General features: G+C 35.8%; 1 protein-coding gene across 2 annotated transcripts; it reads right to left on the bottom strand.

The window, feature by feature from the left end:
* LOC128204296 (E3 ubiquitin-protein ligase RBBP6-like) lies at positions 1 to 27,747 on the bottom strand. Of its 2 annotated transcripts, none has more exons than XM_052905710.1 (19): positions 27,635 to 27,747; positions 26,593 to 26,800; positions 26,124 to 26,244; positions 25,578 to 25,608; positions 15,059 to 15,106; positions 14,522 to 14,610; positions 14,119 to 14,218; positions 13,320 to 13,471; positions 12,869 to 13,044; positions 11,981 to 12,285; positions 11,269 to 11,409; positions 10,672 to 10,730; positions 10,243 to 10,385; positions 9,715 to 9,850; positions 8,614 to 8,703; positions 6,651 to 8,369; positions 4,171 to 4,392; positions 2,309 to 3,328; positions 1 to 2,066 (listed from the first exon to the last, which is right to left on the bottom strand). In XM_052905710.1, exons 2-19 carry the CDS (start codon positions 26,756 to 26,758, stop codon positions 1,166 to 1,168), a joined length of 5,619 nt encoding a protein of 1,872 aa, XP_052761670.1. In that variant the 5' UTR covers positions 26,759 to 26,800; positions 27,635 to 27,747; the 3' UTR covers positions 1 to 1,165. The 2 variants fall into 2 exon arrangements, with proteins under 2 accessions (XP_052761670.1, XP_052761678.1); XM_052905718.1 differs by having other exon boundaries at positions 26,593 to 26,788; positions 27,635 to 27,718.
* Between the last annotated feature and the right edge of the window lie 165 nt (positions 27,748 to 27,912).

Here is a 27,912-nt window from a genome sequence, read left to right as displayed (position 1 = left end):
TTTCATTTTACTTTTTATTCAATATCACGATGACACACAATCTTTTTCATATTTACAAATCAACTGATTATTTTACAATGTCACTGTAATTTATTACAGGATGTGACAAGAATATCGTTTTTGAACACACTTGAGCTTAAAACGGAATAATTACAAATATTCTGTACAACCCACAAACACTCCATTATCAGTGCACTAGTGAACACAAATACATTAATATCACTATTTTTTACAGTAAAAAAGTTTCCAAAACGCCATAAAAGGCCTGTACAAGTATACATGTATGGTCCAAGTGTATCTCATTAACTGCTTTCGTCTTTAAAGGCAACGTAAACTATTCTCAACTATATTTATTTGCAGCAAAGGCAATCATATAAGTCAATTTCAAATATTTGCAGCAAAGGCAATCATATAAGTCAATTTCAAATATTTGCAGCAAAGGCAGTCATATAAGTCAATTTCAAGACAAATTAAGTCTAAATATTCAAAACATAATTTTATTCGAATTAGTAAATTACAGTTTCACGTGTTAAATTTTCTACAATGACAATACTCATTCATAACTGCCTTTTGCATTAAAATGTTTCTTTTTTTTCCCCCACTCACTGCGGAGATAATCTAAGAAAACAATTTTTTTCAATTTTTGCAAAAGATCACAGTCCAAAACCCGGTTTAAAATACTAGACACATCAAATCGCTTCTTTGAACATAATTTTTGGATTTTTGCTGTCTTGGGTCCCCTACTATAGTGCTAGTGCAGGCATAGATACAACGACGAGAATGCCAAGAGAATCTTGGGAGCCTTCTCAAGAAATTCCCTTATTTCAATGTTTAGAATATGTTAATCAATTAAGGGTTAGTCCATCAGAAGCATAAACCACAAGGTCACTTTGATTACGGGACACTTTGCCTGGTATATACACTCCATATAGTTCTCATATGTAATACGAGGTATAGTTTATCAATGCCCATTTAGAAAAGGACTTTAAAACCTGGCACAACATTTCTAGTATGGCAATATCCATCTGGTATGTTAGTGCACTATGCTTGAAATCATTACCATAAAACCAAACACATACCACCACAAGCAAAGTTGTAGCACTTGATGACAGTCCTCAAATTTCCTCCTTTTGAACTAATCCTGATTATAATAGCTATAGCCACTTCACCTTTTTTCAACTTTGTGTTTCTTTTTCTTTTTTTCCTTTTTCTTCTTTTGCTTTTTGTCTTTCTTGTGCTTTGTTTTCTTGTGCTTATGTTTCTTCCGTTTGGTCTCCTCCTCTGACGAGCTGTCTGTACTGCTGTCCTCGGAATTATCCTCCGACACACTTTCATCCTCATAGTCAGGCTCAAACTTTGAGTCATCTACAACTGAATCATATCTGGACACCTTCTTATTTGAACCTCTGCTGTCTTGTCTGTCATAATCTCTACTGTCTCTATCTTTATGATGGCTGTCCCTCCGTTTCTTATCAGTTGATTTTGATTCATCCCTGTTGCGTCTATCATCCCTCACTCTATCACCCCTGTCTCTATCATCTCTAATTCTATCTCTATCATCCTTTACCCTGCTATCCCTCACTCTATCTCCCCTATCTCTATCATCTCTTACCCTATCTCTATCATCTCTCACTCTATTTCTATCATCTCTCACTCTGGTATCTCTTACTTTGTCATCTCTACCTCTATCATCCCTGCCCCCTCGATCTTCCTTTTCCCGTTTTTCCCGTAATTTCTCCCGGAGGTCCCCTCCTGACTTATCGGTTGCCACCTTCCTCTTCTCACTTCCCATTGAAGACACAGTGACTTGCATGTTGTGGGACTTAGAAGATGACACTCGCCTTTCATCAGATCGTTTTGGTTCAGAATCCATATACACCCTGCGTTTCGGCTCCAGGGTTTCGTCCATTTTCGGAACAGGAGATTTTTCCCGCTTTTTAAGCACTTCTTTTTCAAGAATTTCTGTTTTAGTGTCCTTTTTGACTGCTGCAACCACGGCAGAGCTGACTAGAGTGGGTTTCATCACCTTTGATGAAATCACATTCTCTGCTTTTGCTATTACCGCTCTGAAATTTTAAGAGACATTATTACTATCCTAGGATTGAAATATTTTTTTAATCTTATTTATATATGTACACTCAAGATACAACCGAGATTCATATGGAAATAAATAACAAAACCTCTTTCATGAACATCTAAGTTATCCAACCAAAAACAAAACCCTTCGACAGATGGTAGTTAAGTTCAATTCTGAGAAAATATAATTATTTATTTCCAAAACATTACGTCACAAATGCAGAGCACTCACCTTGGTAAAAGTGTCTGTTTCTCTGGCTTCCATTTCTGTTTCACCCTAGTTGGTTCCGGACTGAGCTCATATGGATCATCATCTTTCTCCCATTTCGACAACTCCGGTGGGTCCAACATCAGTTCTGATTCTGGAACTGGAATTTCATCCAGGTCAGAAGATTCATCACTCTGGTCACCAGAAACATCCATCTTCTCGCTCTTTACCTGTGTCTCAGCTTTGTCTACATCAATCTCTAACTTGACCTTCTTTGAAGCTTTGGTGTCTTCTGTATCTTCTTCCTTGAGTCTCTTTATTGATCTTCTCTTCTTACTAGGTTCCACAACGGCATCACTCTGAGACACCTCTGAGTCAGATGCCGGCTCTGGCTTCTCAGCTTGTTCAGAGATTGCTTCTCTTTCCTCTTTAGCACTTACTGATGAACTCACAATAGTTTCCTGCTCTACAGTCTTTCCATCAGTTTCTACAACATCCTCTCTACTTTCCTGCCTAACAGGACTTAATTGAACCTTCTCTATGTCTTCATGATCAGAAGATTCAGATTGTGCTGATGAATCATGTCTTTTCCTGGGTTCTACAGTCTCCAGGTCAGAAATCTCAGAATCATCAGACTCTTGTTTCTTAGATTTCTTGACCGCTGGTTGAATAGGTTCCTCATCAGAACTCTTAACCTTCTTAACTTTCTTTCCTTTTTTATCAGCCTTTTCTTTCTTGGTCTTTACTTTATCTTTCTTCTTTCTTTTCTTCTTTTCCCCGACTTCACCCTTTTCCTTCCTTTTCTTAGCTTTTTTGTCCTTTCTCCTCTCTTTATCAGTTCTCTTTTGTTCTGGACTGGTATCTCGTTGATCATCCTCTGTTTGAGAGCTCCGTAATCTATCTGGGCTGGTGCTACTGTCCCGTGTCCTGTCAGTGCTTCTATCAAGTTTTCTATCTGGAGAAATGGAGTCCCGCTCACTCCTTCGTCTGTCAGACCGTCTGTCTGAATCCCGCTCCCGTCTGTCCTTGCTTCTCTCAGGGCTCCTGAAGATGCATAATAACATGTTGATAGACAACAAATGGCAAATTTTAGATAAATATCGTAAACTAGATTTCAGAAGTGTTGTCTGTCAGATGGACCAACAATATATCTAGTACATATCACCATGACCTTGACCTACCAAAATCAAAAGGGGTCACCCTACTGACCATGATCAATGTGTAAAACCAAATATGAAGACACCAAGCCTTTCAAAAGTTATTGATCGAAAATGAAAGTGTGACGTCACTGAAGAAGATGATGAACCTGACAAACTAATCCCTGTGAAGGCGACCAAACAATACCTGTTTATAACAAGATTGTGTGGTCCTAAATGAGAAAATGATGGACATGAAATCTGTACTTTTGGACTGGAGACGAAAAAACAGTGACCTTGAAATTTGGCCGATTTACCAATATTTAATTGTGGACATCTATTGCATAAGATAAACCAGCATAATAAGTATGAAGTTCCTGGGTCCAAGTATAAAGTTCCTGGGGTCAAGTATGAAGCTTAAGGGTCAAAGTGTGAGCAGAAACCAAGTGTGACGTATGGACTAGTGACTTAATTTTTTTTTTTTAACTGAAAGTCACTGTGACCTTGATCTACTCAAAAACAATAATGATATTGGACTAATTATAACCAGCTTGCAAAGCGTTCTGAAGTTATTGAGCAAAAACGAAGTGTGACATACGGACTGACCAACCAAACAGCCGACTGACTGGCTGATGGACAGGGCAAAAAGGATATGTCTCCCATATTAATTGGGTAAGTCATAATTAATGTAATTCGTTTATTACTTCACAAGTCAGTACAAATGTGCACATAAATATCGACAAAGTATACCTGTGTCTACGTGAGGGAGACCTGCGGCCTGGAGATCCTGCTCTGGCCCTGTCAGGTGGAGTGGACATTGGGATGGTGCCAGGAGGTGCTGGCGGAGGACCCTGGGGTGGGGTCTGATTGCTAGGCTGGGAGCTGCTCGGAGGTGCAAACCCGTATGTGCGGTTGTACATATCATACATCTGCTTGTACTGCTCAAACTTCAGGACATCCTCATCCAGATTTCTGAAATGTTATAAACATAAATATTGCAAGGCAAAATTAAACAAGAGTGCTGCTGAGCAAAAAACAATGCTTTCCTGTTCTTTTTTCAGAAGGGGCATAACTCCATTATAATTAAAGCCAGACTTATTCACCTTGCTATACCTGTGCATATTGTCTCTGGCAACATGTCTACCAAGTCTTTGTTGAAAAATCATGAAGATATTTGAGTTATGGCCAACGTTAGTTTTTGCATCACCCACAAGAAAAACCAGATGAGCTAAAATTAGTTCAGTTCTAATGACGATGTATTATATTTCATAGGCTTATTTGTGTTCAATGATTTTTTAATATTTATTGTGATGGCCGCAAAATACAATTGTCCATCTTTGATGATGTTCTTCAGGGACAATATACCTTTCTGAGGTGGTTACATATACAGATGTTCGCCTTAAGGTTGAAACCCGAAAGCAAGGCAGAAGTCTTTCATCTCTTTAAAGCCTCTGTTGATCATTTTGGACAAATGTGTACTTATACTTGCACAAAATATAATACGCATAAAAGTCCATTAGTTGCGTAAATATGTAAACAATGGAAATAGTTGAAATGACATTTAAATTAAAATACACCCACCCTAAATATTTACCTTCTTTATTTGACAAAAGAACTTACTAGATCCAAGTTCTATCTCCATGGGATTAATGGTAATGAATATTTATTCCAGTGTGGTTTGGGGATCCAAGTTCTATCTCCATGGGATTAATGGTAATGAATATCTATATCAGTGTGGTTTGGGGTCATGTGAATTGCTTAAGAAGATTCAAAACATTTTTGTGACCTATCTATAGAGTCATACGGTTGGGTTTGTACTTTATTGTGAATCATAAAATGTATTGGATTGAGCAGTGTTTTATATCTATTAATTATCTATTTTATACAAAATTAAGATATTTATTTGTAACATGAAATAAAGTGTACACATTCTTGAATGTACTGGAACAATGGCAGAAAGGAGGTTTCACTGATGAATGCCAACTTCCACATCCAAACATACGGTGATATTCAGACTACTAATCTGTGTCCTGGATATATACTGCTTAGTAAAAATCAAGCCATCAGTTTATGAGGTATATCTAAAAGGGCCGCAATGATACACATCTTAAACATAAGGCATAACACAAACAACTTTGTGTAACTGTAATCTTAAAAAATTCCCACGATTACCTGTCTGAAGTCCTAGTCCAGACTCGGACAAGCAAATTATTTCTAAGGGACAAGAAATCGTTTAAATTACATTACTTTTACATAATCTGTGTAAATCATGTGGAAATAATTTCAGCTGTTTTCTGGAACGTTTCTAGCTTTTTTTTTAACAAAGAACTTAATCTGTGTGTGAATATCCAGTATAACACCTTTCAGCTAATCCAGTAAGACCTTAATCCACAAGCATGATGGTATTATAATAAAGAATACCATAAAAAAGAAACATTTTTATCCGTTTCTAAAGGGTATTTAATCCGAGTATTAATATTCAGTAAAACACCTTTCAGCTAATCCAGTAAGCCCCCTAATCCACCAGCATGGTACATTGTAGTTTAATGAATACCTATATAAAATTATGGAGCACTTCTATTTTCAACAGGGTTCTTCTTCTGTGTTTAATACACAGTCAACACACTTCAGCTATTCCAGTAAGCCCCCTTATCCACCAGCATGGTATTATAATGAAGACCTACCGGCATATGGGGCATTTATAAAAAATTTCAACATGGTACTCAATGGGTGTATAAATACCCAGTGAAATACTATGTTATTCCAGTAAGCCCCTTACCAACATGGTATTATAATGAAGACCTACCGGCATATATATGGGGCATTTATAAAAAATTTCAACATGGTACTCAATGGGTGTATAAATACCCAGTGAAATACTATGTTATTCCAGTAAGCCCCTAACCAACATGGTATTATAATGAAGACCAATATGGCCCTGGTAACCTAAGGTTAGTCTAGCCTTTAATTACATTGCCATATATGCTGTTTTGCTAAGAGGATACAGAGGGCTTTAAATGGCTTATAAGCTGCTATATATATGATATCTATAGTGTATCAATTTACCAAGAATTGTTAAATAGATGTAATTTCTCTATAAATGTAAAAATAGGTAATTCTCTCTATACTTTAGGCCAGACAAACGAAGATTTATGAAACATACATTTATTATGCATATATTCAAATAAAGTATTATATTGCAATAGGAAAGTGCACAATTTGGTAAGTACCCATGATAGTTAGGATCTTCCCTGGGGTCCATGACTGGTACAGGGGGTGGGGGCGGGTATCCTCCAGGCTGGAAGGGGCCAGGGAAACCCGGGGCTGGGGGGCCCTGATACCCTGGATAGCCTCTGAAGTCTGGATGACCTGCCGGAGGTCCTCTATAGTCTCCTCTGTAATCCCCAAAAGGAACGCCTCTGAAGTCCGTTCCCTGTGGAGGTCCTCTGAAGTTTGGCCCCTGCTGGGCACCCCTGTAATTTGGCCCCATGCCTCTGCCCCTAAAGTCGACTCCCCTTCCTCGACCCCTGTAATCTCTCTGATCGAGGATTCTGGGCGCCCAGGCATCACCAGTGCGTTCCCACTCTGGTGGGGCTCGTTCTACACGGTCTGCTACAGGTCTAGGTCCAAACCGTTTGTCCCCTTCCATTCTCAAAGGCTCTTTAAACCTTGGAGGAGATTCAGAGTCAGACTTTGAACTAGATCTTTTCTTCTGATCTTTCCGGCTTTTAGAGGAACGTGGCCTTCTCTCCTGCTTTTCTTTCACGTCCTTCTCTGACTTTTTGTTTTCCTTATTGTCACTGAGCACTGCATCAGATTCCTTTTCAGATGTTTTCGTGTCACCTTCACTCTCACTTTTACTACTTTTTTCATTGCCAGATTTCCGAACTTTATCACTTTTCAGTTTTAAAGTAATTTTCTTCTTTTTAGGTTCTGCTGTGACTTCTGATGCCGGTGCCTTTTCAATGTCAGCTTTCACCTCTTCTTTCTTGTCTTCAACAGCTTTAACTTTTTCTGAATTTGTTCTGCTTTCTTTAGTTCCATCCATTTCAGCAGCTGTATCTTGTTTTTCAGCTTCACTTTCAGCCCTTTTACTTTCTTCGTTCGTGGTGCTGTCTACAAGCACTACAGTTATGTTATTTCCTTTTTTTCCCACTGGCAATAATCTTGCTGGAATGTTCTCTTTGTTTGTTTTGACAGTTTCATTTCTTCTCACAGACTTTTCAGGACTACCTTCATTTTCACTTATATCAATTAAATCTGGGTCTTTTCTCAGAAGACTAGTTTTGTTTGACTTTTCTTCAGTAACTTTAGCTTTAGATTCATTTCTCCTTTTGCTGTCTTTTGCAACCCCTGGCCTCCTTTTCTTTGCCGCAGGGGGACTTTTGCTTCGCACAGTTTTCAACAATTTATCCTGGGGTCTTCTGATTGGTGACGGCCTCCTTCTAACTGGTGATAACCTTGCAGGAAGTGGTGACCTCGCTCTCTGATAACCTCTACCAACAGGGCTCCTATCCCTTGACCGTGATCTTCGATATGGCGACCTACGTAACGGTGACCTTGGCCTTGGGGACAGAGGTCGTGGGGAATATCTCTCCCTGGAATATGATCGCCTTAGTGGAGATCGCCTAAGGGGAGATCTTCTTGCAGGAGATCGTCTATATGGGGACCTTCTTCGCGATCTTGATCTTGATCGTGAAAATGTCCGGCGTCTGACTGGTGACCTTGAGAGGGATCGATATCTTGACCTTGATCTAGTTCTGGATCTCCGGGGGCTCAGGTATCGGCGGGGAGAGTAGCCTCGGGATCTAGATCGCGATCTGCGAGGTGAATAGCGTCTTGAATACGGAGAGTAAGATCGTCGTGGAGTCAATGATCGCCTTGGTGTATAAGACCGTTTACGTTCCCAGGACCGTGATCGTGTACGTGAACGAAATCTAGGTGGGGACCTGAAATGACAGTAATGTCAGAATTTATATTATTTAATTTACATACTTCTATATGCAAAAGTTCTCACAAAAATTAGCTTGGAAGAATGGAAATTCTTTTTACTGAACAGTATCTTGTACTGTTTGTTATAAAGTTTCAATTATGGTAAAGAAATTTTCTAGTAAATTGGCACACAAAATTCATAAAAGCAAGGCAAGTTCTCCAATTCCTGCTATCACAACATTGCTATGGAGGATAAAATACCTTGATTTAGTTCTGGAACGGGTGCGGGATCGGTTGCCACGCTTCTCCAGCTTGTTGGCGAACACCTTCAGCAGTGGGTCATCAACAACTCTGCCAACAAAAACTAATCATTAGAGGCTACAGGTATACAGGCTTAAACTTCACATTGACTTTTATGATTGCAAACATGACTCAAAATGACTCAGGTTAAGATAATGTGTTAAGGAAACAGTAACAAGTGAACTGTGAAGTGAAAATAGTAGCCCACTTTAGTCTATGTGAAGTATTAACAAATTTTCTATCACAAGAACCTTTGCATTCAATTCATTATGGTTGATTTCAAGAAACTTGAATACACAAGAACATCTACTCAAAGTGTTTTAGAGCTTCAGTTCTCTATACCCATGTGCTAAAGTGCCTGTGTGATTGTACCAGCTTGTAGTCAAACTCTGTCCGAGATTTTTAACTTAATTATGTGCACTGGTTGGATGCTTATATTTACTAGGGATGCAAACCAATGGCAAAATTGATATTCGAATATTCGGTAATTCTTTTGATTGAATATTCGAATATTCGATAACCAAAATGTATGTTTAAGAAATGTAGTAAACTTATGTCATTATTCGCTACAGTAATAATCGGTGCATGCGACGAAACCCTGAATTTTCCCAAAAATTAGACTCTGAAATTCCCCATTTACAAAAAATAAATCAAACAAAATAGATCAATAGATTTTGAACAAACAAAAAAGTTGTGATGCATCAACGGATGGTCGATTTGAAGGACGAGCAGCCTCGTTCTGGGATTTTCCATACAGTTACATTTCCAAGCACAGACGTTATATAGAAGCATGAAGAATAGTTAAGAGCACATAACTAGCACATGACATTTGTATCATTGCGGAACTTTGTGCAATATTGCTCAGCTTAAGTGGCAGCCATGACACCACTTTGGTGGCTGATTTCGTTAATCGAATATTCGTTTGCATCTCTAATATTTACATGCACTTACAACACACCCTGTTATAAGTCATCGTTACTGACCCTTGACTGATAATTCTGTTGTGTTTTTTTTGTTCAAAAGTGATGCCAAAGAATAATATCTAAACCAAACAAGTCTTACTTTGTTCCTTCCCTGATAAGGCGTTGCTTTTCCTCAAAGAATTCCTGCTCTGAGAGGGGTTTGGGCATGTTGATGGGGGGTGGGGGTATGGCAGTGTGGGTGGGAGGAGGATACCCCGGCACTCCAGGGGGCGCCACTGTAGAAGGAAAAAATGTATGTTAAATTAAGCAAGACCCTCAAACAAAATAAGCTTGTCCTTCTTTTACTCCTACAGGCAATAGATTCATATGAAAATGAGATTGAAATAGTCAACTCACGATATTGATGAGGTAAGAATATTTTGTAGGAATGATCAAGCTATTTTAACCACACCACATGTGTCTTTACATAACCTACTAGTCATAGGGTACAGAAGGTAGAAAAATCAACTCTCTATGTGGTTGAATATCAAATATTGCTCTCCCTGAGCCATTTTATAACCACTGGGTGCATAGCTTTTTTGATGTTCAAAGTTCAAATGAATTACTAAATTATCTTGCCTTTTGAACATTATCAGTACAATCAAGATGACAATGAAATATCACTTACAGACAACAGGTGGAGCAAACGGCCGAATGACGGGTGGAGGAGGAAACGCTGTGGGTATAGGGTAGTGGGGCATATTGGGCGGAGCTATACTCGTGTTCACTGCTGGCGGAAAATAGCCGTATGTGGATGTCGGCACTGCAGGTCTGAAGTGACACAATCAAAGTTTGGCATCTATAACTATCAATTAACTATTGAACATATGGTATAACAGAAGTCAAACTTTGAAAAGTTGAGGCTGATACTAATATATTCAAATATTGACACACTAAATTCAGATTTCTTGCAAAAAAAACAATACACATAACTTATGAGTATTTTTTTTCTTTAAAACATTGTTGAACCTTTAAAATGAATATGCCCATAATGCAATGGCAGTTTAAATTTCAAGATTAAACATTTCCTTTATACCGGGTATGTAAAGCAACTTACTGTAGATTTCGATTTTGCAGAGTTCCCCCCACCAATGTTGGCACGGCAACTCCCTGATGCTGAAAAGGAAAATAAAAATATATGTTTAGAGAAACATTATGTTTACTGACTATGGTTTTAATGTTACTCGAAACAGAGCTCAAATGCAATAAAATGAAGTTATCCATAACCTACATATAGTTTATTTATCTTAATGGTGATTAAAAAATCACTCACCCATGAGAATCTAACAAAAGACTAGTCTCGTGTTTTCTCAAACAAACAAGGGGCATAACTAAATAATTATTAAAGCCAGAGTGATGTGCCTTGCAAAACACATGTTTTGTCTCTAGCAACATTTGTAGGAAGTTTCATTTGAATATCTTAAACTTTTCAATTAGGCTACAGCCAAGGATAACATTGTTGAATGACACCATTATCGACACCAAGGCTTTAAAAGTTGTCTGAACTTTTTATCAAAATAGGTTCTTTTTCTTTTATTGAATTATGTTATGTAATAAAATGAAGATCATCTAAGAAAAAGGCATCTGTAAAAACACAGAATTCACCAGATGTTTCTATAGAAGTTACAGTCAAACACATTTTCTCCGAGCCTACCTGGGTAGGGGGATGTTGTGCAGGGGGTTGGGATGGTGGTTGGTATCCAGAAACACTCCTCACAGGCTCATCCATGGTCGGGGTCGGGGGTTCTGATGGTAAACCACTTTCCATGGGAGGCTTGCTGGGCGTCACAGACACCTGGATATAGAGACTTAAAATGTTCACTTTGGTGCTTTTTATATGGAATTGGTCATTATTTAATATAAACTTACTTCTGACAGTATCATACAGGGATATAAATGGTTTCATTTCTGCTGGAATTTTTTTTAAAGCTCAGCATTTTATTGCTTATCCAAAACAATAACAAATACATTTACACCAATATAGGGTTTGAGCTAGAATGTTTTGACAGGGTGCTGCACCATCCTTTTTGGAAGCAATTGCTGCTCTCATGGAGAACCAAATGTGCACCCTCCTGTCTTCAAAGAATTCAATGCTTAAGATTATCAAGTATTTCTAGTTTTGATTAAAGCATGAAATATGATCATGAATTTAAACAAACTTCACTTTTTTAACAATTAAAACCAAATATTACTTCAAATAAGCATAATTTCTAACAACTTCTATGAAATTCATGCTTTAATTATTCACTGCCCTATACTATGTGCCCTCTTTTCATTCAGCACCCTGTCCCATTTCTGCAGCACTCTGTCTTGTTTAAGATCTGGCTTAAACCCTTACAAATGGCTCTATCTGTATCAGTACCCACCTTTGGTTTGGGTGGTGATGGTTGTCGAGGTGGCGGCTTATAATCCATCACACTTGGCCCACGAGGCACCACTGACTGTTTCTGCAGGACGGGAGCCGCTGCAGCAGCTGCCTTTGCTGCTTCTTCTACCTTCGCCTGGATTGCCGCTGTCTTCTGTGCGATCTTTGTGTAGCCCGTCTCATTCTGGAAGTTTGTCACAGCCCGCCGCAACATCTGGTTGGCTATCAGTCCGTCCGGGGACACGTTCATGCTGTCACATGATGGGCAAATGTGGTCATCAGACTCCAACAGCTTATTACGGATACCTGGAATCAATATCTATCATGATAGAAAGATGTGTCATACATTGATATGTACCAGTCTAATTACTGTCAATTTAAACTTATTTTGATTAATTCACTAAATTATGATGCTCTTTGCCAATGCATAAAGAGTCTTGAACAAAAACACTTCTTTGAATTGCTTATCCAACAAAATCCATCACGGCAAACTATTGATAATAACCAATTAGTATTGACCTAGAGCAGGGTTTCCTCTAGGTTTTTAAAAAAGTTGTCGCCACTTTTTTGCCCCTGGCCATAAGCGCCCTTATGGGAGTTCAAAAGGGGCAAAGCCATAAAAAAAATCCCAAATTTGAAAAATTGTTGCCTCTTTTGCAATTTAGTCACACATGGTGACAATGGCGATCACCAGCTTGTGAGTAGGTTATAGTTGAGTGTGGTCTAGTGCCTGTGATATAGGGGAACATTGCCTTGGCCTTTCACTAAGAACACATTACTGGTTCCTGCCATGGCAACAGACTCTATGTGATTCATATTAGGTAAAAGCTGTGTTCCCAATCAAGCTCAAATATATCAGTATAAACTAAATAATTAGTATTCCTCTTACATTCATCACAGTAGCTGATGCCACAGCAGGGGATGACAACAGCATCCCGGGCCATGTCCCCACACAGCGGGCACTTTAGCTCCTTGGGCACGGGCTTCTGTTTCACAACCATCCTCTTCCCTGCGGGCTCTGGAAGGAATGGCGGCCGCTCCTTCTTCCCTGTAGCATACGCCTCCCTGAAAAGGGAAATCATAGCGTACATTGTATGCATGTAACAAAAATTGCCAGAACTCACAATGTGATTTGAATAAATGGATTTCTAGAACTCTTTTAAAAAACATTTCACCATTAGCATTGTTATTCATATTTATTACATCCCCTATGACAAAAAGCCAAAATCAGATACAAAATTACGCAAAGAAATGTTTTTATAAACCAACAGCACTTTTAAATTTTCTTTATCTGATCTTTAGAAACAGTCTACATGATCATTAGCAAACAGAATACATACGCGTCTATTTTGGGCACTGTGTACTGCCCAGTGTGGGTCTGGTAGGTTCCTGGCAGGGGCTCGTTGACGACCAGCATGTGCTCCATGGGGATACCTGTGGGGCGCTTGATTCTCTGGGCAAACTCACTGGGACTGTTGGATGCCCCTTCAGCCTGAATGGTACAGAAATGCAACTAAAAATCCATCTTCATTACGAGTACATGTGACTGATGTCAATGTTATTTACAATACATGAGTTAAAATCTTAGGGCTTTTCCATTTAAACATATAACCCATGGGGGGAAGGCACTTCTAAACTATACTGCCTAGAAGCAACTTTTTACCTTGGGTCAAATTAAGAAAAAAGACACCCACCCATATACTATGAAAATAATTGCCTTCCCTCCGTGGGTTATGTTTTACTGGAATAGCCCTTTTATGAAATCATGATAAATTGAAACTTATATGTGAATCAGAATAATGCTAAAAAAACTTCACTGTCTCTACTCTCTATAATTTACAATCTAATAAGACAAGTCAATTCTTCTTATAAGACAAGCGCTTGACTAAGCATCCTAGTCAAGAATTTCAATTGGTTATTAAGCGAGTGTCACAAATTGAATTGTAAGTTGTGCTTGTGTAAAAGTAAGCCTCTTTACATTTACTGACTAATCAAGCTCATAGGTTTGAAATAATTTCAATACTCCGAAATATTGATTGGAAAAAGCCATTGCGTTGATAATAAGGGCTGACATGTACAGCCACATACTATATGATGTAAAACAACACAACTCAATGTTAAAGAGACAATGTCGCTTACATCAGTGTTGGGGCAGTTCTGGATGTAGTGGCCTCCTTTACCGCACTTGAAGCAGGTATAGGAAGTACTGGGCGTCCCCTTAGGCACCTTGTAGTTGTAGCTGAAATAGAAAATGGTATAACTGCTAAAACAAAAATATTGGAAGTATGCGAATGTATGCCTTTTTACTTTACACAATAGTGTTAGCTTAGGTAAAAAGACAACTATAAGCTGATAGGTTTTGATTTTTGGATAGAAACCAATTCTGGTGTCCCTTTTTTATGAAGCCAAGTTAACGCGCCTCTGCTGGCACTTGTACCAAGAACCACTTAGGTGTGAGGTGGACAGCTTTATCATTTTTAAGACCTGAATACCTTTTTATTTGTGAATAATGACATCAATAATCACTACAAAAATATCCTACTTGGCTGGGTCGAAGTCTTTGGTAGACTGCTTCATCATTTGAGCTATTTTCTCAATCTCCGATGACGTGGCATTCGCCGGATCCGAGGACTGTAACAGCAGAACATGAACCCTGAGGTATTGCTTTTTGACAAAAAAAAAATATCTGTACTTATTGTTGTCAAGTCATCTTCATATCCAATTGACCAAACCTAAGATATGTGTTTATCAAAACATTTGAAGCACTTCTTATGAAAACCAATTTACTTATATTTAATTCCTCATACATGTAAAATACCCTTTATGTAATAAAACAATGTAATAAAACATGTTGCAGCACAGAATTCTTATCTGCAGCACGGCATTCTAATCCTACAGCACAGAATTCTTATCCCAAAGTTAATAATGTGGTTAAAAATAGGAGTTGTTAGAAAATCATTTCAGTTATAAACACTTCATTGGGCTTGTCAAAACATTGCACCAACTGCTTCACTTTTAACAGATAGAAAGAAGTATCTCAAATAATTGTTTTCCAGATCCAAACTTCTTTCCCAATTACCTGTTTGAGTTTGTCTGTGTTGTAAGAGCCACTTTCTGCCTCCTGGATCTGTAAGCCAGAACAAAACATTCAAACATACAATGACAATGGGTCAGGCACCGCGTTTCAGCTTGCAAACTCCTTAAGACGGTTCCTCAAGGCTTGTTGCCAGCTTGACCGGCCCTGACCATTTCATTTCTATCTATTTCGCCTCCATTTATTCGCCAAGTCATCTACTGTGCTAGCCTTGGTGTGCCTATTGAGCTCATTTTCCTTTTCAATCACATACCTTCACTAATTCAGATGCTTCCTTTGTTGAGTATATATCTGTTTACTTAATGAATTTATTCGTAAATCATGGAATACCATTATTAGCAGTTAAGGAAATGGATTATATAACAGTTGAAATCTGTTGGCTTGATATCCCAGCGACCGGCCAAAATACTTTGAGCCTAGCGAATATCAAGTCAAGCGGGAATGCTAGCAAGGGTTAAGCAAAATCGGTCCTTTAAATCAAGTTCGAGCCAACAAGGATATCGAGCCAAGCAATATTGAGTCATTTTTCAGCTGTAGTAACAAGTCTTTATGTCTACGGTCTCCATTTTATCATACAAGATCATTCACTGGGATTTAAAAATAGCCCATTGAAGACATATAGGTCAAGTGAAAAAGGCAAATTGCAAGTTATTTGCTTTGGTGTGCAAGCATTTACAATGTTTATATTCGATTATTACTGCCCTCAGTAATTAACTCCTTAGTTCAGCAAAAAAACAACAAGTATACAGTAAAACTGCGGTCGTTCAAACAAGCGGTCATTCGAGAACCGGGGGTCCCTCAAGGTCGGTGCTTGGTCCCTAACATTTTTCCTTCTATTTTCATATAAAATATACCTACGTTGCATCGAAACCTAAATATGTCGAGGAGTCAAGTAATATAGTCGGTCCCAAGTACACAAATCATGCACAAAACCTAATGGCTCCCCCGAGGGCGTAATTTCACACTTTTTCCCACACGCGTGTTCCAAAATAAACAAACAATTGCTGTGCTAAAATTTTTGCAAATTGTAAAAATTGCAACGACAGTTAAGACAATTTGATAAGGTGTGAAAACCTGTTCACGCATGACTGATAGTAGTTGATAAGGGCATTTGAGAAGATAATTATGAGAAGTTAATGACAAGAAGTTAATTGTGAAAACTGTAAATGGCTAATAAAAATAATGAATAAACTAGGGATGCAAACGAATATTCGAATATTCGATCAAACGTTTGGTATTTGAATGTCAAAATCGGTATTCGAATATTCGAAAAAAGTTCAATAAAGAGAATAAAACACATTTTGCCTACAACGCTGATGTTGTTTATAAAGTTCGTTTGTCTATTTTTTACAACGATTGGCCCCTTATGCCAGAGGTGTGAATGTGATGACTAGACACGCGTCATGTGTCATTTAGGTACATAACGCCGGGTACTATAAAAGGTCCCCCTACTTTTACAACAACTAGCTAGGGATCGGCTTTAACACCAATGTATTGTCTTGGCTGCAACTACTGTACAACAAAGCGCAAATGGAAGTGATGATATGAATGCCATGGGCTACAAAAATGTTGTTGCATATATGTGCTTTTTAAATAAACTGTTTCCATGTTTCGATACAATTTTCGTGCTTTGAAATGGATTTTAGGATATATTTCCTCTCTTGTTGTACAATAGCTGAGTCCAATGCACTTATGTTTTCGTTTAATTATTTTAATAGAACCGAGTTGGTTTGGGGTTTCCATATCTTTATTTAGTCAATTTAGAGGTCAATCTCAGAACGAGGCTGATTATCCTACGGAAAGACCCTCCATAGGCGCAAAACACTGTTTGACTAGGAATCCATCTAATTTCACATTGTTTACAAAAGGCAGCGGAATTGAATTATTCAATTTGTTGTTTATAATGTTTTGCTTTTTTCTTCCTGAAAATGGAGAATTTCAAAGACTAATTTGGGGAAATCAGGGTCCGTTGCGCGTACTGGCTACGACAAAGTAGGGTAAAAAACGCCCCGGCTATTGCTTTAGCGAATAATAATAATATTTAATACATCTTCTAAAATACGTATTTCGGTAATCGAATATTCGAATATTCGATCGAAAGAATTACCGAATATTCGAATATCAATTTTGCCATTCGTTTGCATCCCTAGAATAAACACTACCATATCGATCCAACATCAAAATCTTTCAAAAGAATTCCTTCTTGTCACTTTGCTTTGCAATATGGCAATTTTGTAAATATAAACATTTCTATTTATTTATTTATTGATATTTCTTTTACATTCTACATTTAGTATTCAGCAGCCTTTGAACGTATGAGCGATTTCCACAACGCAACACAATCCTTGTCTAAGGAAACAGTTGGTTTGACGACTTCAAACTTAAAATATGCTGAAAGACAATTCATAACAGACTGGAAAATTGAAATTTGGGTCGTTCGAAACATCATTTCTCTCGAGGTTTTGGCTAGGTCCCCAGTGTCTTCGAGCAATCGCAGTTTTACTGTATTTGAATTTATTTTGTTTGTCTAGTTTTATCATGTGACAAGTAAATCTCTCCATTGGCTCAATATGTTATTTACCCCAAGGTGGTTTGGCATCAAGTGAATTACAAGTAGTTACCAGTGAACTGAAATTTCCTTGTTTCTGTAAGATTTCTGGATACGAAACAATACTTAACTGCAAAGTCAGCTAACAGCAAGAAAATATATCTTGAGGAATAAATACTTGTACAGAATAATCTAGTGTCTTTATAGCATATATTTTGTATGCTTTTACAATTCCACATTTTTGAAAGTATGAAGCTTCTTACAATGCCCGTAACATCCTCTTATCAATGACATGATCGATTGTTCAAGTTATTCAAATCTCCTCTCATACTTATTTAGTGTTTTACACTGTTCCCACCAGCGATATAGCCAGACTAATACTGAAAACCCAACGGCGAAAAATATGGGAAATATTTTAATTGTTGGTATCATTAAGACTTACATTGCTCTTCATTTTACGCACATGTAGAGGCTAGTAAAGAAATATTTGCATACACTCTTAAGTAAGTTAGCATTTAATTATGGCTTCAATGAATAATATAAGCAGTTACCAGGCTGAACAAGGTTTATGATGACTAACAGTATAGTTTAATAAAGTCAAAATAAACAAACTACTTAAGAAGACCAATTATAATTGAAATGCAGCAGGAAAACTTTGGCACCTATCTTAAATATCAATTATTTCCTAACCATAGAAATATTGCTTAGCAAAGTCATACTGAAAATGAGCTCAAGAGGCACGATTAGTGCAGCACAATATTAAGATGCTTCATAAAATGGTTCCATGTGTGAGCGACGTAGTTCTTCTTCCATCTTCCAACTGTATAAACTGTCCATTCTTCTGGTTGCCAGTCGCCGGAGTATTCCATATGGATGACTCACAAATCGTCATCAGAATTCTCCATTCTTCACCCTTCTTAATTCCAAAGACAATGCCTCTTAGCAAGGCAACTGCTCAGGTAAAAGTATTATCACATCAATTTCCCTCTAATCTTTCTGATTACTTGTTATTTTTTGTCGACTTCTTTATTTATTACGATCAATTTATTTACTAGGTGGGATTCAAAATTGGTCTGAAAATCAAGATATGTCAATATTTATTTTCACTGTTTGTTCCTAATTTATAAAGAGATGTAAATCTACTAGTGTTAGCTTAAGAGCTAGATTGTAATGTAAAAATATCTATTTTATAGTTTACAGTTATACCAAGTTTCATTCTCATGGTGTTATCATCTTTAAATATAATAGAAAAACAGTCAGTCATAAAGTCTTACAATTTAGTTAAAAATTGGTTTACATCCTAGACCTTGTGGTTCGGCTGTTAATGTCTGTGAAAACTTTTCTTAATATTTCACTATGTGAAATATGAAAACATGTTGTAAAAATTGGACTGAATCAACACATTAAGGTAGAAGTGAAGCTCAGTACAATGAGTACATTACAGACCAATTTCGAATACCACCACGGAATAACGCTGTGAAGATGGATCTTATTGACTCACCTTTAGCTCAATATCATATCATTTAATGTCAAGATTACGAGTACAGTTAAAAGCTGCAATTTTTATCAAGCCAAAGCCTGTTTCCTGTATTTATGTATATTTAAGAGGTCATTGGAAAGTGACCCTTGTGAAGTACAAACCCGCAATCCCTTAAGTTAGTGGCAGACATCATTATCACTTAATCAATTCGGTACCTTTTCTAATGATTGTAACATTACACATTATTAATCTTTCCTGTTATAACTTCAATAAGATTATAAGCCCCCCATGACATAAATAATGGAAGGATGATTGTGAAGATTTAATGGTCTGAAACCCAAATGAATTGTAGCATACTGAAAATGATAACAAGGTGAAATTTCAGTGATAAAATGACTAAATTACAGAAGACATACACTGAGTTCTACTATACATGTATGATCACACGAAGTTCTTGCGTGAAACCGTTGCACACATAAACAACTCTCCACATTTCAGAACTTTATTTGTGCTGACAATATAGCTGCAAACGAAAACACCAGATAAAATTATATATTGCATAAACGATATTCAAATCACACATACACAAATCAGTATGCAATAATTAAAATTAGTCACATTACATAGAACAATGTATACTAAATATGTCAGGGGTCTGACAGCTGATAAATGTTAATCATGAAAAAAGCCAGGGTCTGTTTGAGTATGAGGCATAAAAGCCCTAAGCAGAGTTAAGGGGCTTACACCCCATTTAAAATTGTTTTGGAAAGTACTTTGAAATTCATACAAATGATTTTTGAAACTTTTCAAAAGTTATTTGAATGAATTTCAAGGCACTTCCTACTGTTTTTGATGCAAATGTCTGAGCAAAAAACATTTTTTACATCTGTACATTACTCTGAATTTAAAAACTCTTAGATTTAGCTTACACAGAGAAAAACGCATTAGCCTATACTGCGAATATAATATGGAAGATGAATTCCATTTTCTGTTGATATGTCTTTTAAATAATGTTTTTATATTGAAAAATACTATAAAGAATACCCTACTACAGCTAAATTCTATGCTTTAATCATATGTAATGTAGCAATGTTAACATATTACCGGGTATGCATTTGAAGAAAAACTTTCTCATGGAAGTTTAAGTTTGATATCATTACACGTTATTTAGTGTTTTAGCTAAAGCGGAATGGAAGGGCGGCCCGCCCTGCCCTTTTTTACCCCGCACCGTTGCCCCTTTTTACACGCCCTGTCATAATTTTCCCGCCCCCTTGCCCCCTTCTGGCCATTCAGATCGTTGTTTATGGCCCTAAAAGTATTTCATTGGTCAATGTCACCGTTTCCTAATCTGTCACAGATCAGTGCGTGCTAAGGCACATGACCGTCATCACCGCGGGTCTGATTAACGGTAATTGACGCTTATTATCAGGGTGCTAATTGCTGTCCATTATGACACATTATTCCTTGTCTGAGACGTCAAAGTTGTACCTCTAATTGTCGATCTTTGATGCCGATGTTATTACAATTTAATTAATTTAGCCACTTATAATCGTTAATCTCCTAATCACATAATTGGGTCGTCTATCATCCAATTATCGAAACGTCCCATGTTAACCAATCAGAGAAGACACTGGTCAAATGATAAAAAGTTTGTTAAATTGCGATAGAAAAAGCAAAGAAATGATGAAAAATGTTGTCAAGCATTAGTAAACAATTGATACTTGCAGTGTAAAAACAAGGCACACTTTTAAGAACATTGTTTCGTTTGAAGCAGACGGTCATTGAAAAACAGACGGTGGCGCTAAGAAAATTAAATACTTGACTTCATGACCAATATTTGATAGTATTTATGTTGAATATTCATAATGAAAATTTGTTTTGTAATCTCAAAACTGTCTTATTTGCTTTATATAGCGTTTACTTACAGTACTTCCCTCATTTGTACGATGTTTAAAAGTAGAAGATTCGGCGAGTCACCGCCATTTTGTCATAACATTTTTCGGAGTTTATTTCTCAATGTTTAAGTTCTATTATTAAGTATTAGTGAGTTTTTCATGAAGGATAGAGATTTTAAATATCATTTTGTTTTAAAATGTCAGCATATTGAAATTTATTTAACCAAAGACAAGTAAACAACAGCAAAGCTGAATGTGACATTCGTACCCTATCCTGATCGTACCAAAACAAGATTCGCCCCCGTGCACTTAAATGTTTTTAACAGCTCATATATAAGGCCATTCTGATTGTTTCAAATGGTATTTTTTAAATGTCTTTGTTTTTATTTTAGACAATTTTCCGAGGTAAATTATACATTGCAAAAAGGAGACTATAGTCAAATACACTTTTGAAAAAGAACACTTTTTTTAACATTCCATCTAGTAAAAGCAATCAAAGTAAATGTGAATTTAATTAGTTTTGTGGCATGGCACAATATTTATCTCAGGTTTTACGATAAGTATCTCTTCTCCTTAAAGTCTCCCCACTTCTCCCTAATTTGACTGGTGAAGAAGTGACATCTCCCCAAAAAATCAGACAACAACCCGAGATGGTAAAGAAAGTGTCTGAAGTGAAAATGAACAAGAAAGAAGAATTCTGTAGGGATATAACTGCAATGTGTGCATGAACTTGCATGTACTTTGATAAGGTACATGGTTGTTTTACAACAATACAAAGCTAATATTGTGCGCATTATTTTCCCATTTAAGAAAGCACCATGCCCCTATTTTGGACCACCCTGCCCTTTTTTTGGCCCACCCTGCCCTTTTTAATTCCTGGCTAAAACACTACGTTATTGTCACTATCCATTAGGTTTGTATATCATATATGTATGCTCTTGTGTTTGTAAACAGGCCTTTTGGAAATAAACTTCGAAACTTACTGGTAGTTTAGAGCCCTTTTTGATGCCAGAATTATAGAACCCCTGATGCCTATAAAAATGCTAACATAAAAATTGCCCTATAACATAGATATGTATAATAGTTTAATACACACAAAAATATATGTATATTATTACAAAGTAAATATAAACCCCTGAGTGATATAAACATCACAATCATAATCTACACAACAGTAGCATTGTAAGATATGTTATAAAAATAGTACAGTATATATATAATTAAGAAAACATATGACGATCACAGATAACTAAAATACTTATAAATAAATAATTAAAAATATAGATTGCTTTTTTACATGTTTATTAAGTTTGCACTAAAATACTTCTGCAAATTTATCATCACTATTAAAAATAGACTAAATGTCAGACATTTAAGTCAGATTTTCTGAAGCCTGAAACAACTTACGTGATATACGTGAAAATTAATATTCATGAAATTAATATTCACATAATTAATAATATATTATTTAATATTAAAATTTAATTAATAAATTAATTTTCGGGATAAACGCGAGTTTGAAAACACACAAAATCTATTAAAGCTATTTTTTAAGTATCACCCTGCTAATTTTATCCAACTGAAATTCCTCATCACAGAAACATTCTAATAAGAAACACTGTTTTGAGGTATTCAATTGCATATTAAAACAGTTAATACAAAGCAGTAAATACAATTTGTATAACATCAATGTCACCTGTTAATGAATATCTTATCAAATTAATCAATTGCTAAAAGTTAATGTAAATCATAAGTTATACTACATTAGCTTTAATGAAGTAACATTGTAAAGAATATGAAAACAAGAGCGACGAAGTGCAAATGCAAACCCTCGACTGATGTGCAACAACAATACTTAATAAGCATACAAGACAGAGTTACAAGCTTTGTTGCATATTTGCATATAATAACTCTAGCAACATTTGTAGAAAAAAAATTCATTTGAATACCTTGGTATTTAATGGCCAAGGACTTTTATGGCCAAGGACAAATAATTTGCATGACAATGCCTGAGCTATGACAATACTGCGACTCTATCATAATTTGTTCATTAATAACTTGATGATATTTATATATGTATTTTTTTTATCTCAATTATAAAACTTTTTTCTTTTTATTGAATGAGCACAATTATTCACATACAAAAGTCTGTTGTAACTCAACATCTGACAAACACTTAATAAGTATTTGAAATGAATTTGGGTTGCAGTTTAGCAGTATAATTATTACATCAAACATCATGAAATATAAATACAAGAGCAAATCATTACACCGAATTATACTAAACACACTTAATTTGCAAGGAAAAAATTATTGCTTCAGCCAAATACATGGCAAAATGAGGAAATAAATGAAACATCAGAAAATACACAATGAAGTTATATAATTTCAAATGTTTCCTGATGTCCTTGGTCAGGGTCCTTGGTTAACGGAGGTCAACTCAGATCCAATCCCATTCTTAGGGTCTGACACATACAATAAATTAACTGTTCATTTGTTTTCATAATTTGCTATCTTTCTGAATAATCAGATTAGAGTTCATAATCTAGAACCATTTTTGCACTTTCTTCTTTGACGAGGCTGTAAGCTATTTGAATAAAGTCACATATACAGCATAGCAACATACAACAGAACAGCAGATCATAAATAACTTTCTCAACTAGTGCAAATACATATTAATTATTTGAGATATCTATTTAACAACCATTCACGGTGTAACTTCAATCAGTACCACTTTATCAGCTAAAAAAAAATTGAAACCTTTCTTACAATATAAGAAAACTTAAATGAATTCATTAGGTATGACTATGATACAAAGAAAATATGAAATAAAAATCCATATATTAGACAATGTGAGAAAGAATCATTTCATTTTCATTCCAATGGTTGTTCATAACAACCAATTTGTAACAATCAATCTTTCATTTGTAAGTTTTTATTTTTTTCAATCAGATCTATTGCCATATTAGAATATCAAAATAAGACATTTGATATTGCAATGTGAGGTCTGATTTGAGTTTTCTGAATTCATGTATCCTCAGTAATCTGCTTGATTCACTTTTTCCTAAGTAACTTATGTTTGCTAATCTACTCAGTTTGGTTTCTCTGAAGTAACTTTTATTCATAATCTGTTGATTTTGTTTTTCAAAGTATACTTTTACAGTTAATATCTGCCTGATTTGGTGCTTCCAAAGTGACTAATATGCAGTTTTCTGCCCAACTGTTTTCTTTCTAAGTAAGCAATACTCAATAAACTGCTAGATTAAGTTTTTCCAAAGTAATTCATTATCCGTTTTCCTATATATTTGTACTCCCCTAGAAAATATTCTTCTTAAATAACATTTTTGCCTTCAAAAACGGATAATTTATTTGGTCTAGCATAAATTGAATATTAATGGCATAGTGGTAGGTAAACATTAACATATACAGGCCACATTGTGACAATGTAATAATCAATTACATTGGCAAATAATGGTTTATATAATTCAATCAAGTACAATGAAAATGAGGAAGATTAAATTTTCATAAACCTGTTTATGAAACAACATTTTTACACAACCTTATAAAAACAAACAAGGCATGTTAGATTTTACAAATATAAAAATACGAAAATCATCCATATATCTAAACAGTGTATTAACACACATGTAACAATACTGAATAGGATTTATAAATTCCAAAGTTAAAATAAACACTATATTTATTAATCAAAATTAACACAAATTTATGCAGCACAGAGTAAAACATTACATCAAATATAACAATATAATAGTCAGATAAGTATAACTATGAGTCACACAGAGACATGTTATATACACAATACAATCATCATATAACACAAGTTCAAATATCATAGGCATACTAGCATAATGTATCCAACTTCAGTAGTAAATAAATATTGCAGTAAAATCAAAATCATATGACACAAGTTAAAATATCAAAGGCATATATTAAAATGTCTCTTTCATTAGAAGTAAATAAATATATTGCAATATAAATAAACATTAAAAATCTTGTTCATATCTTCAATGTACCAATGCACCGTGAACAGAAAAACACTGTTTTAAAATAAAATAAATAAAAAAAAATTTTTTGACCTATGAAAAATGAAAATGTGAAAGGAAAGCATCTAGTTTGCATTTTTTGGTGTTTTAAACTACTGCATCAGTTTTAACAGTTTTTAATAATGGTTAGTGTTTGCGAGTATTAATATATCAAATAAAAGAGGTCAGAGCATACTGGGTGACCATTTTTACTTGATAAATGCATATTAACAAACATTAAATGACTTAGTGTTCAAAAATTATCTTTTGTCTTCTCTCTACTTACCCAGTCTATGTTAAAAACAGCTGATAAACCTCTTATAGTAACATATGGCTGACTACTGATTTACCAAAATAAATGTACTGCAGATTGAGGAACAATGGCAATCCCATAGGACAAAAAATAATTTCAAACACTAATATATATAGAGAGTTTTAAATTACTTTGATCCTTTTTAAAGAGCATTTGAAGTTTTTCTATTATTTCAGAGATAGTTCACGGTGCACTGTTCCATTAAAAACTTCTAAAGGTACATACGGCTTGCTGCGTTTCCTTCCTGAATGCAGCCCTGAAAATACAAAACAAGTTTCTCAAACAAGTGCATTAGCATAAAGAAAAATAGTTATAAAGTTAACTGCAATGTGCAGCAAAGGTTATTGCTTTTGCTTGAAGCAAATGATATCAATATATTTTGAGTTTGATATCATACAGTAAACATTAACACACAAAAATAAATTAACACATATTTTGATGCACGCTTAATATACGTTTAGAAAGCAAAATGATCAGTTTTAAAATTATTACAATTATCAAATTAATCAAAAAATGCAATAAAGAAAGTTTCTGATGTTATGCCACTTCCAGTCCTTGAAAATATAAATCAACAATCTGAATAAATCACAATACTCAATTGACTTATGGTTAACTATGGAGGGTTTACAATTGGATGAGAACCCTTGCATATTCCAGTGTCAAGTAGGTAGCTTGTACTAAGTGATTTTGAGATATGTAGGCATTAAGCTATACCCTAATCACCTCCATGTTTTCGACATACTAAAAACAAATAAATTGCAATTAGTTTACCATTTCATTTTTTTAGATGTTGGAGTTATTTCTTGCGCCCTTCTTGATCCACCACCCACAGGAATCCTGGATATTGTGAGTGAACTGTTCTTTGGAATCATGATGCTCGGTGAGCTATATTCTGTAGAAAAACAAAAAATACAAGATAAGTCTTACTCATATCAATACTTAAAGTAAATGCATGAAATATTTCACTTTCTTACATTTTATTTGCAACAAATTCAATGTATGACTATCAAAGCAATGTTTCTGTTGCGGAGACCGTGTTGTATGGAAAATTAATTTTGTACCATAATAAACACCATACCAGAAGGAAATGGGCATCATCAGCGCTTCCTTTTGCTTATAATATACACCAGTTTGACAATCAACTAACATTTACACTCTTTAAGACTTTTTAACTGAGATCATCTCACAAAACTGGACACAATTACCAGAATGGAAATTTAAAGATGGAAAAGCAAACTACCTTCTCCATTCTGTGCATTTATAACTTGAAGATCTATGTCCTCTGGTCTCATGTTCTTTTTCCTCATAATTGACTGCTTGAGGTCACGGAGAGAAATGGCCAGTCCATCGAAGGTGACAGAGTCATACTCCACACTGTTCTTGAATTTGTAATGTACCACTGCCATGTTTGTTGATTGTGGTCTGGTTTCCTAAACCTGAACAAGATTCTGAAATTAAATCACATGGTCAGGAGTATGATTTACAAATTAAAAGATTTCAGGGTTCTCAATAAGTTTCAGTTGAACCGTCTGAAATAGTTAAGTAACCGACCAGCTTCTACTTATTCCACTTAAAAATAATTCAGTTTTTCAAATTTGAACCGGCCCAATTACCATTTAAATTGTCCATTTTGGCCGGCAGCCGGTTCTTATTGAAAACACTGAGATTTCGAACTCATGCAAAAAAATTGATGCAGAACGTACAGTACACTCAACCAGTTGGACCCACTTTCCACGCTCACTCCAAGATAAAGCTGACTTCTGTGTGTTTCATTGGTACGAATGCAGACAGAATAAAACAATTCCAACATGTGAGTTTGGTTTGTGGTCACCAAGCCGGGCAAGTGGGTTTTCACCGGTTTCCGCCACAACACAAGACCACACTCTCGCACAAAATCAGGCCAACGAGAGTGATTAATATAATGTTGTAATAACTTGTTTCACTATCGTTGTAAAATGAATATGTTTGAACTAAACTAAACTAATTCCAACATGACCAGATTGAAAATTAGTAATTTTTAATACATTTTGTTCTTTGTCTATAGTACATAGTAACTTCGGCAACTTTTACAGCAGGCACTCGAATTGTTCAAGGCTGGTGTGTCCGACGTGTTTCGCAAACGGATAATTGATGTTCACCTTCAGAGAATCAGAATGTGTCAAGACAAAGGCGAAAGCTAGGGCAAAGATGCCAAAGATCTTTTTCTCATTAAAGTAATCTTAACAACAACATAAAAATGTCGTAACACAAATAAAACAATGAACAAAAACCATTACACTTACGGCTTTATTCACATTTGAAACCATTCTTTATTGAATGACGTTTTTTATCAAAACAAAATGTCGACGATTTAGGCGGAAGTAAACTTAAAGCGTGTGTAATCACGTGACTTCGGAGCAGTCAACACAAATAGACAACGTTATCGGTCGGTCATTGTTGTGACTCATTGTCTGAATTACCTGTCCATGTAGCGTGTTGCCGGTGCAGGGTAATTTTCGATGTCTTGTTTTGGATGTGCACAGAGAATTTTCAGAGATTTATATTTAGGTAAGGTAGTAAT

This window comes from Mya arenaria, chromosome 2, assembly GCF_026914265.1.
Source record: "Mya arenaria isolate MELC-2E11 chromosome 2, ASM2691426v1".
NCBI lineage: Eukaryota > Metazoa > Mollusca > Bivalvia > Myida > Myidae > Mya > Mya arenaria.
The sequence above is the reverse complement of the archived record's forward strand: the minus strand, read 5'-3'. Positions and strand labels throughout refer to the sequence as shown.

Coding starts and splice junctions, on each gene's coding strand:
- LOC128204296 (XM_052905710.1), bottom strand. CDS start 26,758: ATGGCAGTGGTACATTACAAATTCAAGAACAGTGTGGAGTATGACTCT. Junction 26,245..26,592: donor AAATGCACAGAATGGAGAAG/GTAGTTTGCTTT, acceptor GTTTTTCTACAG/AATATAGCTCACCGAGCATC. Junction 4,393..6,650: donor GAAGATCCTAACTATCATGG/GTACTTACCAAA, acceptor ATAACATTTCAG/AAATCTGGATGAGGATGTCC.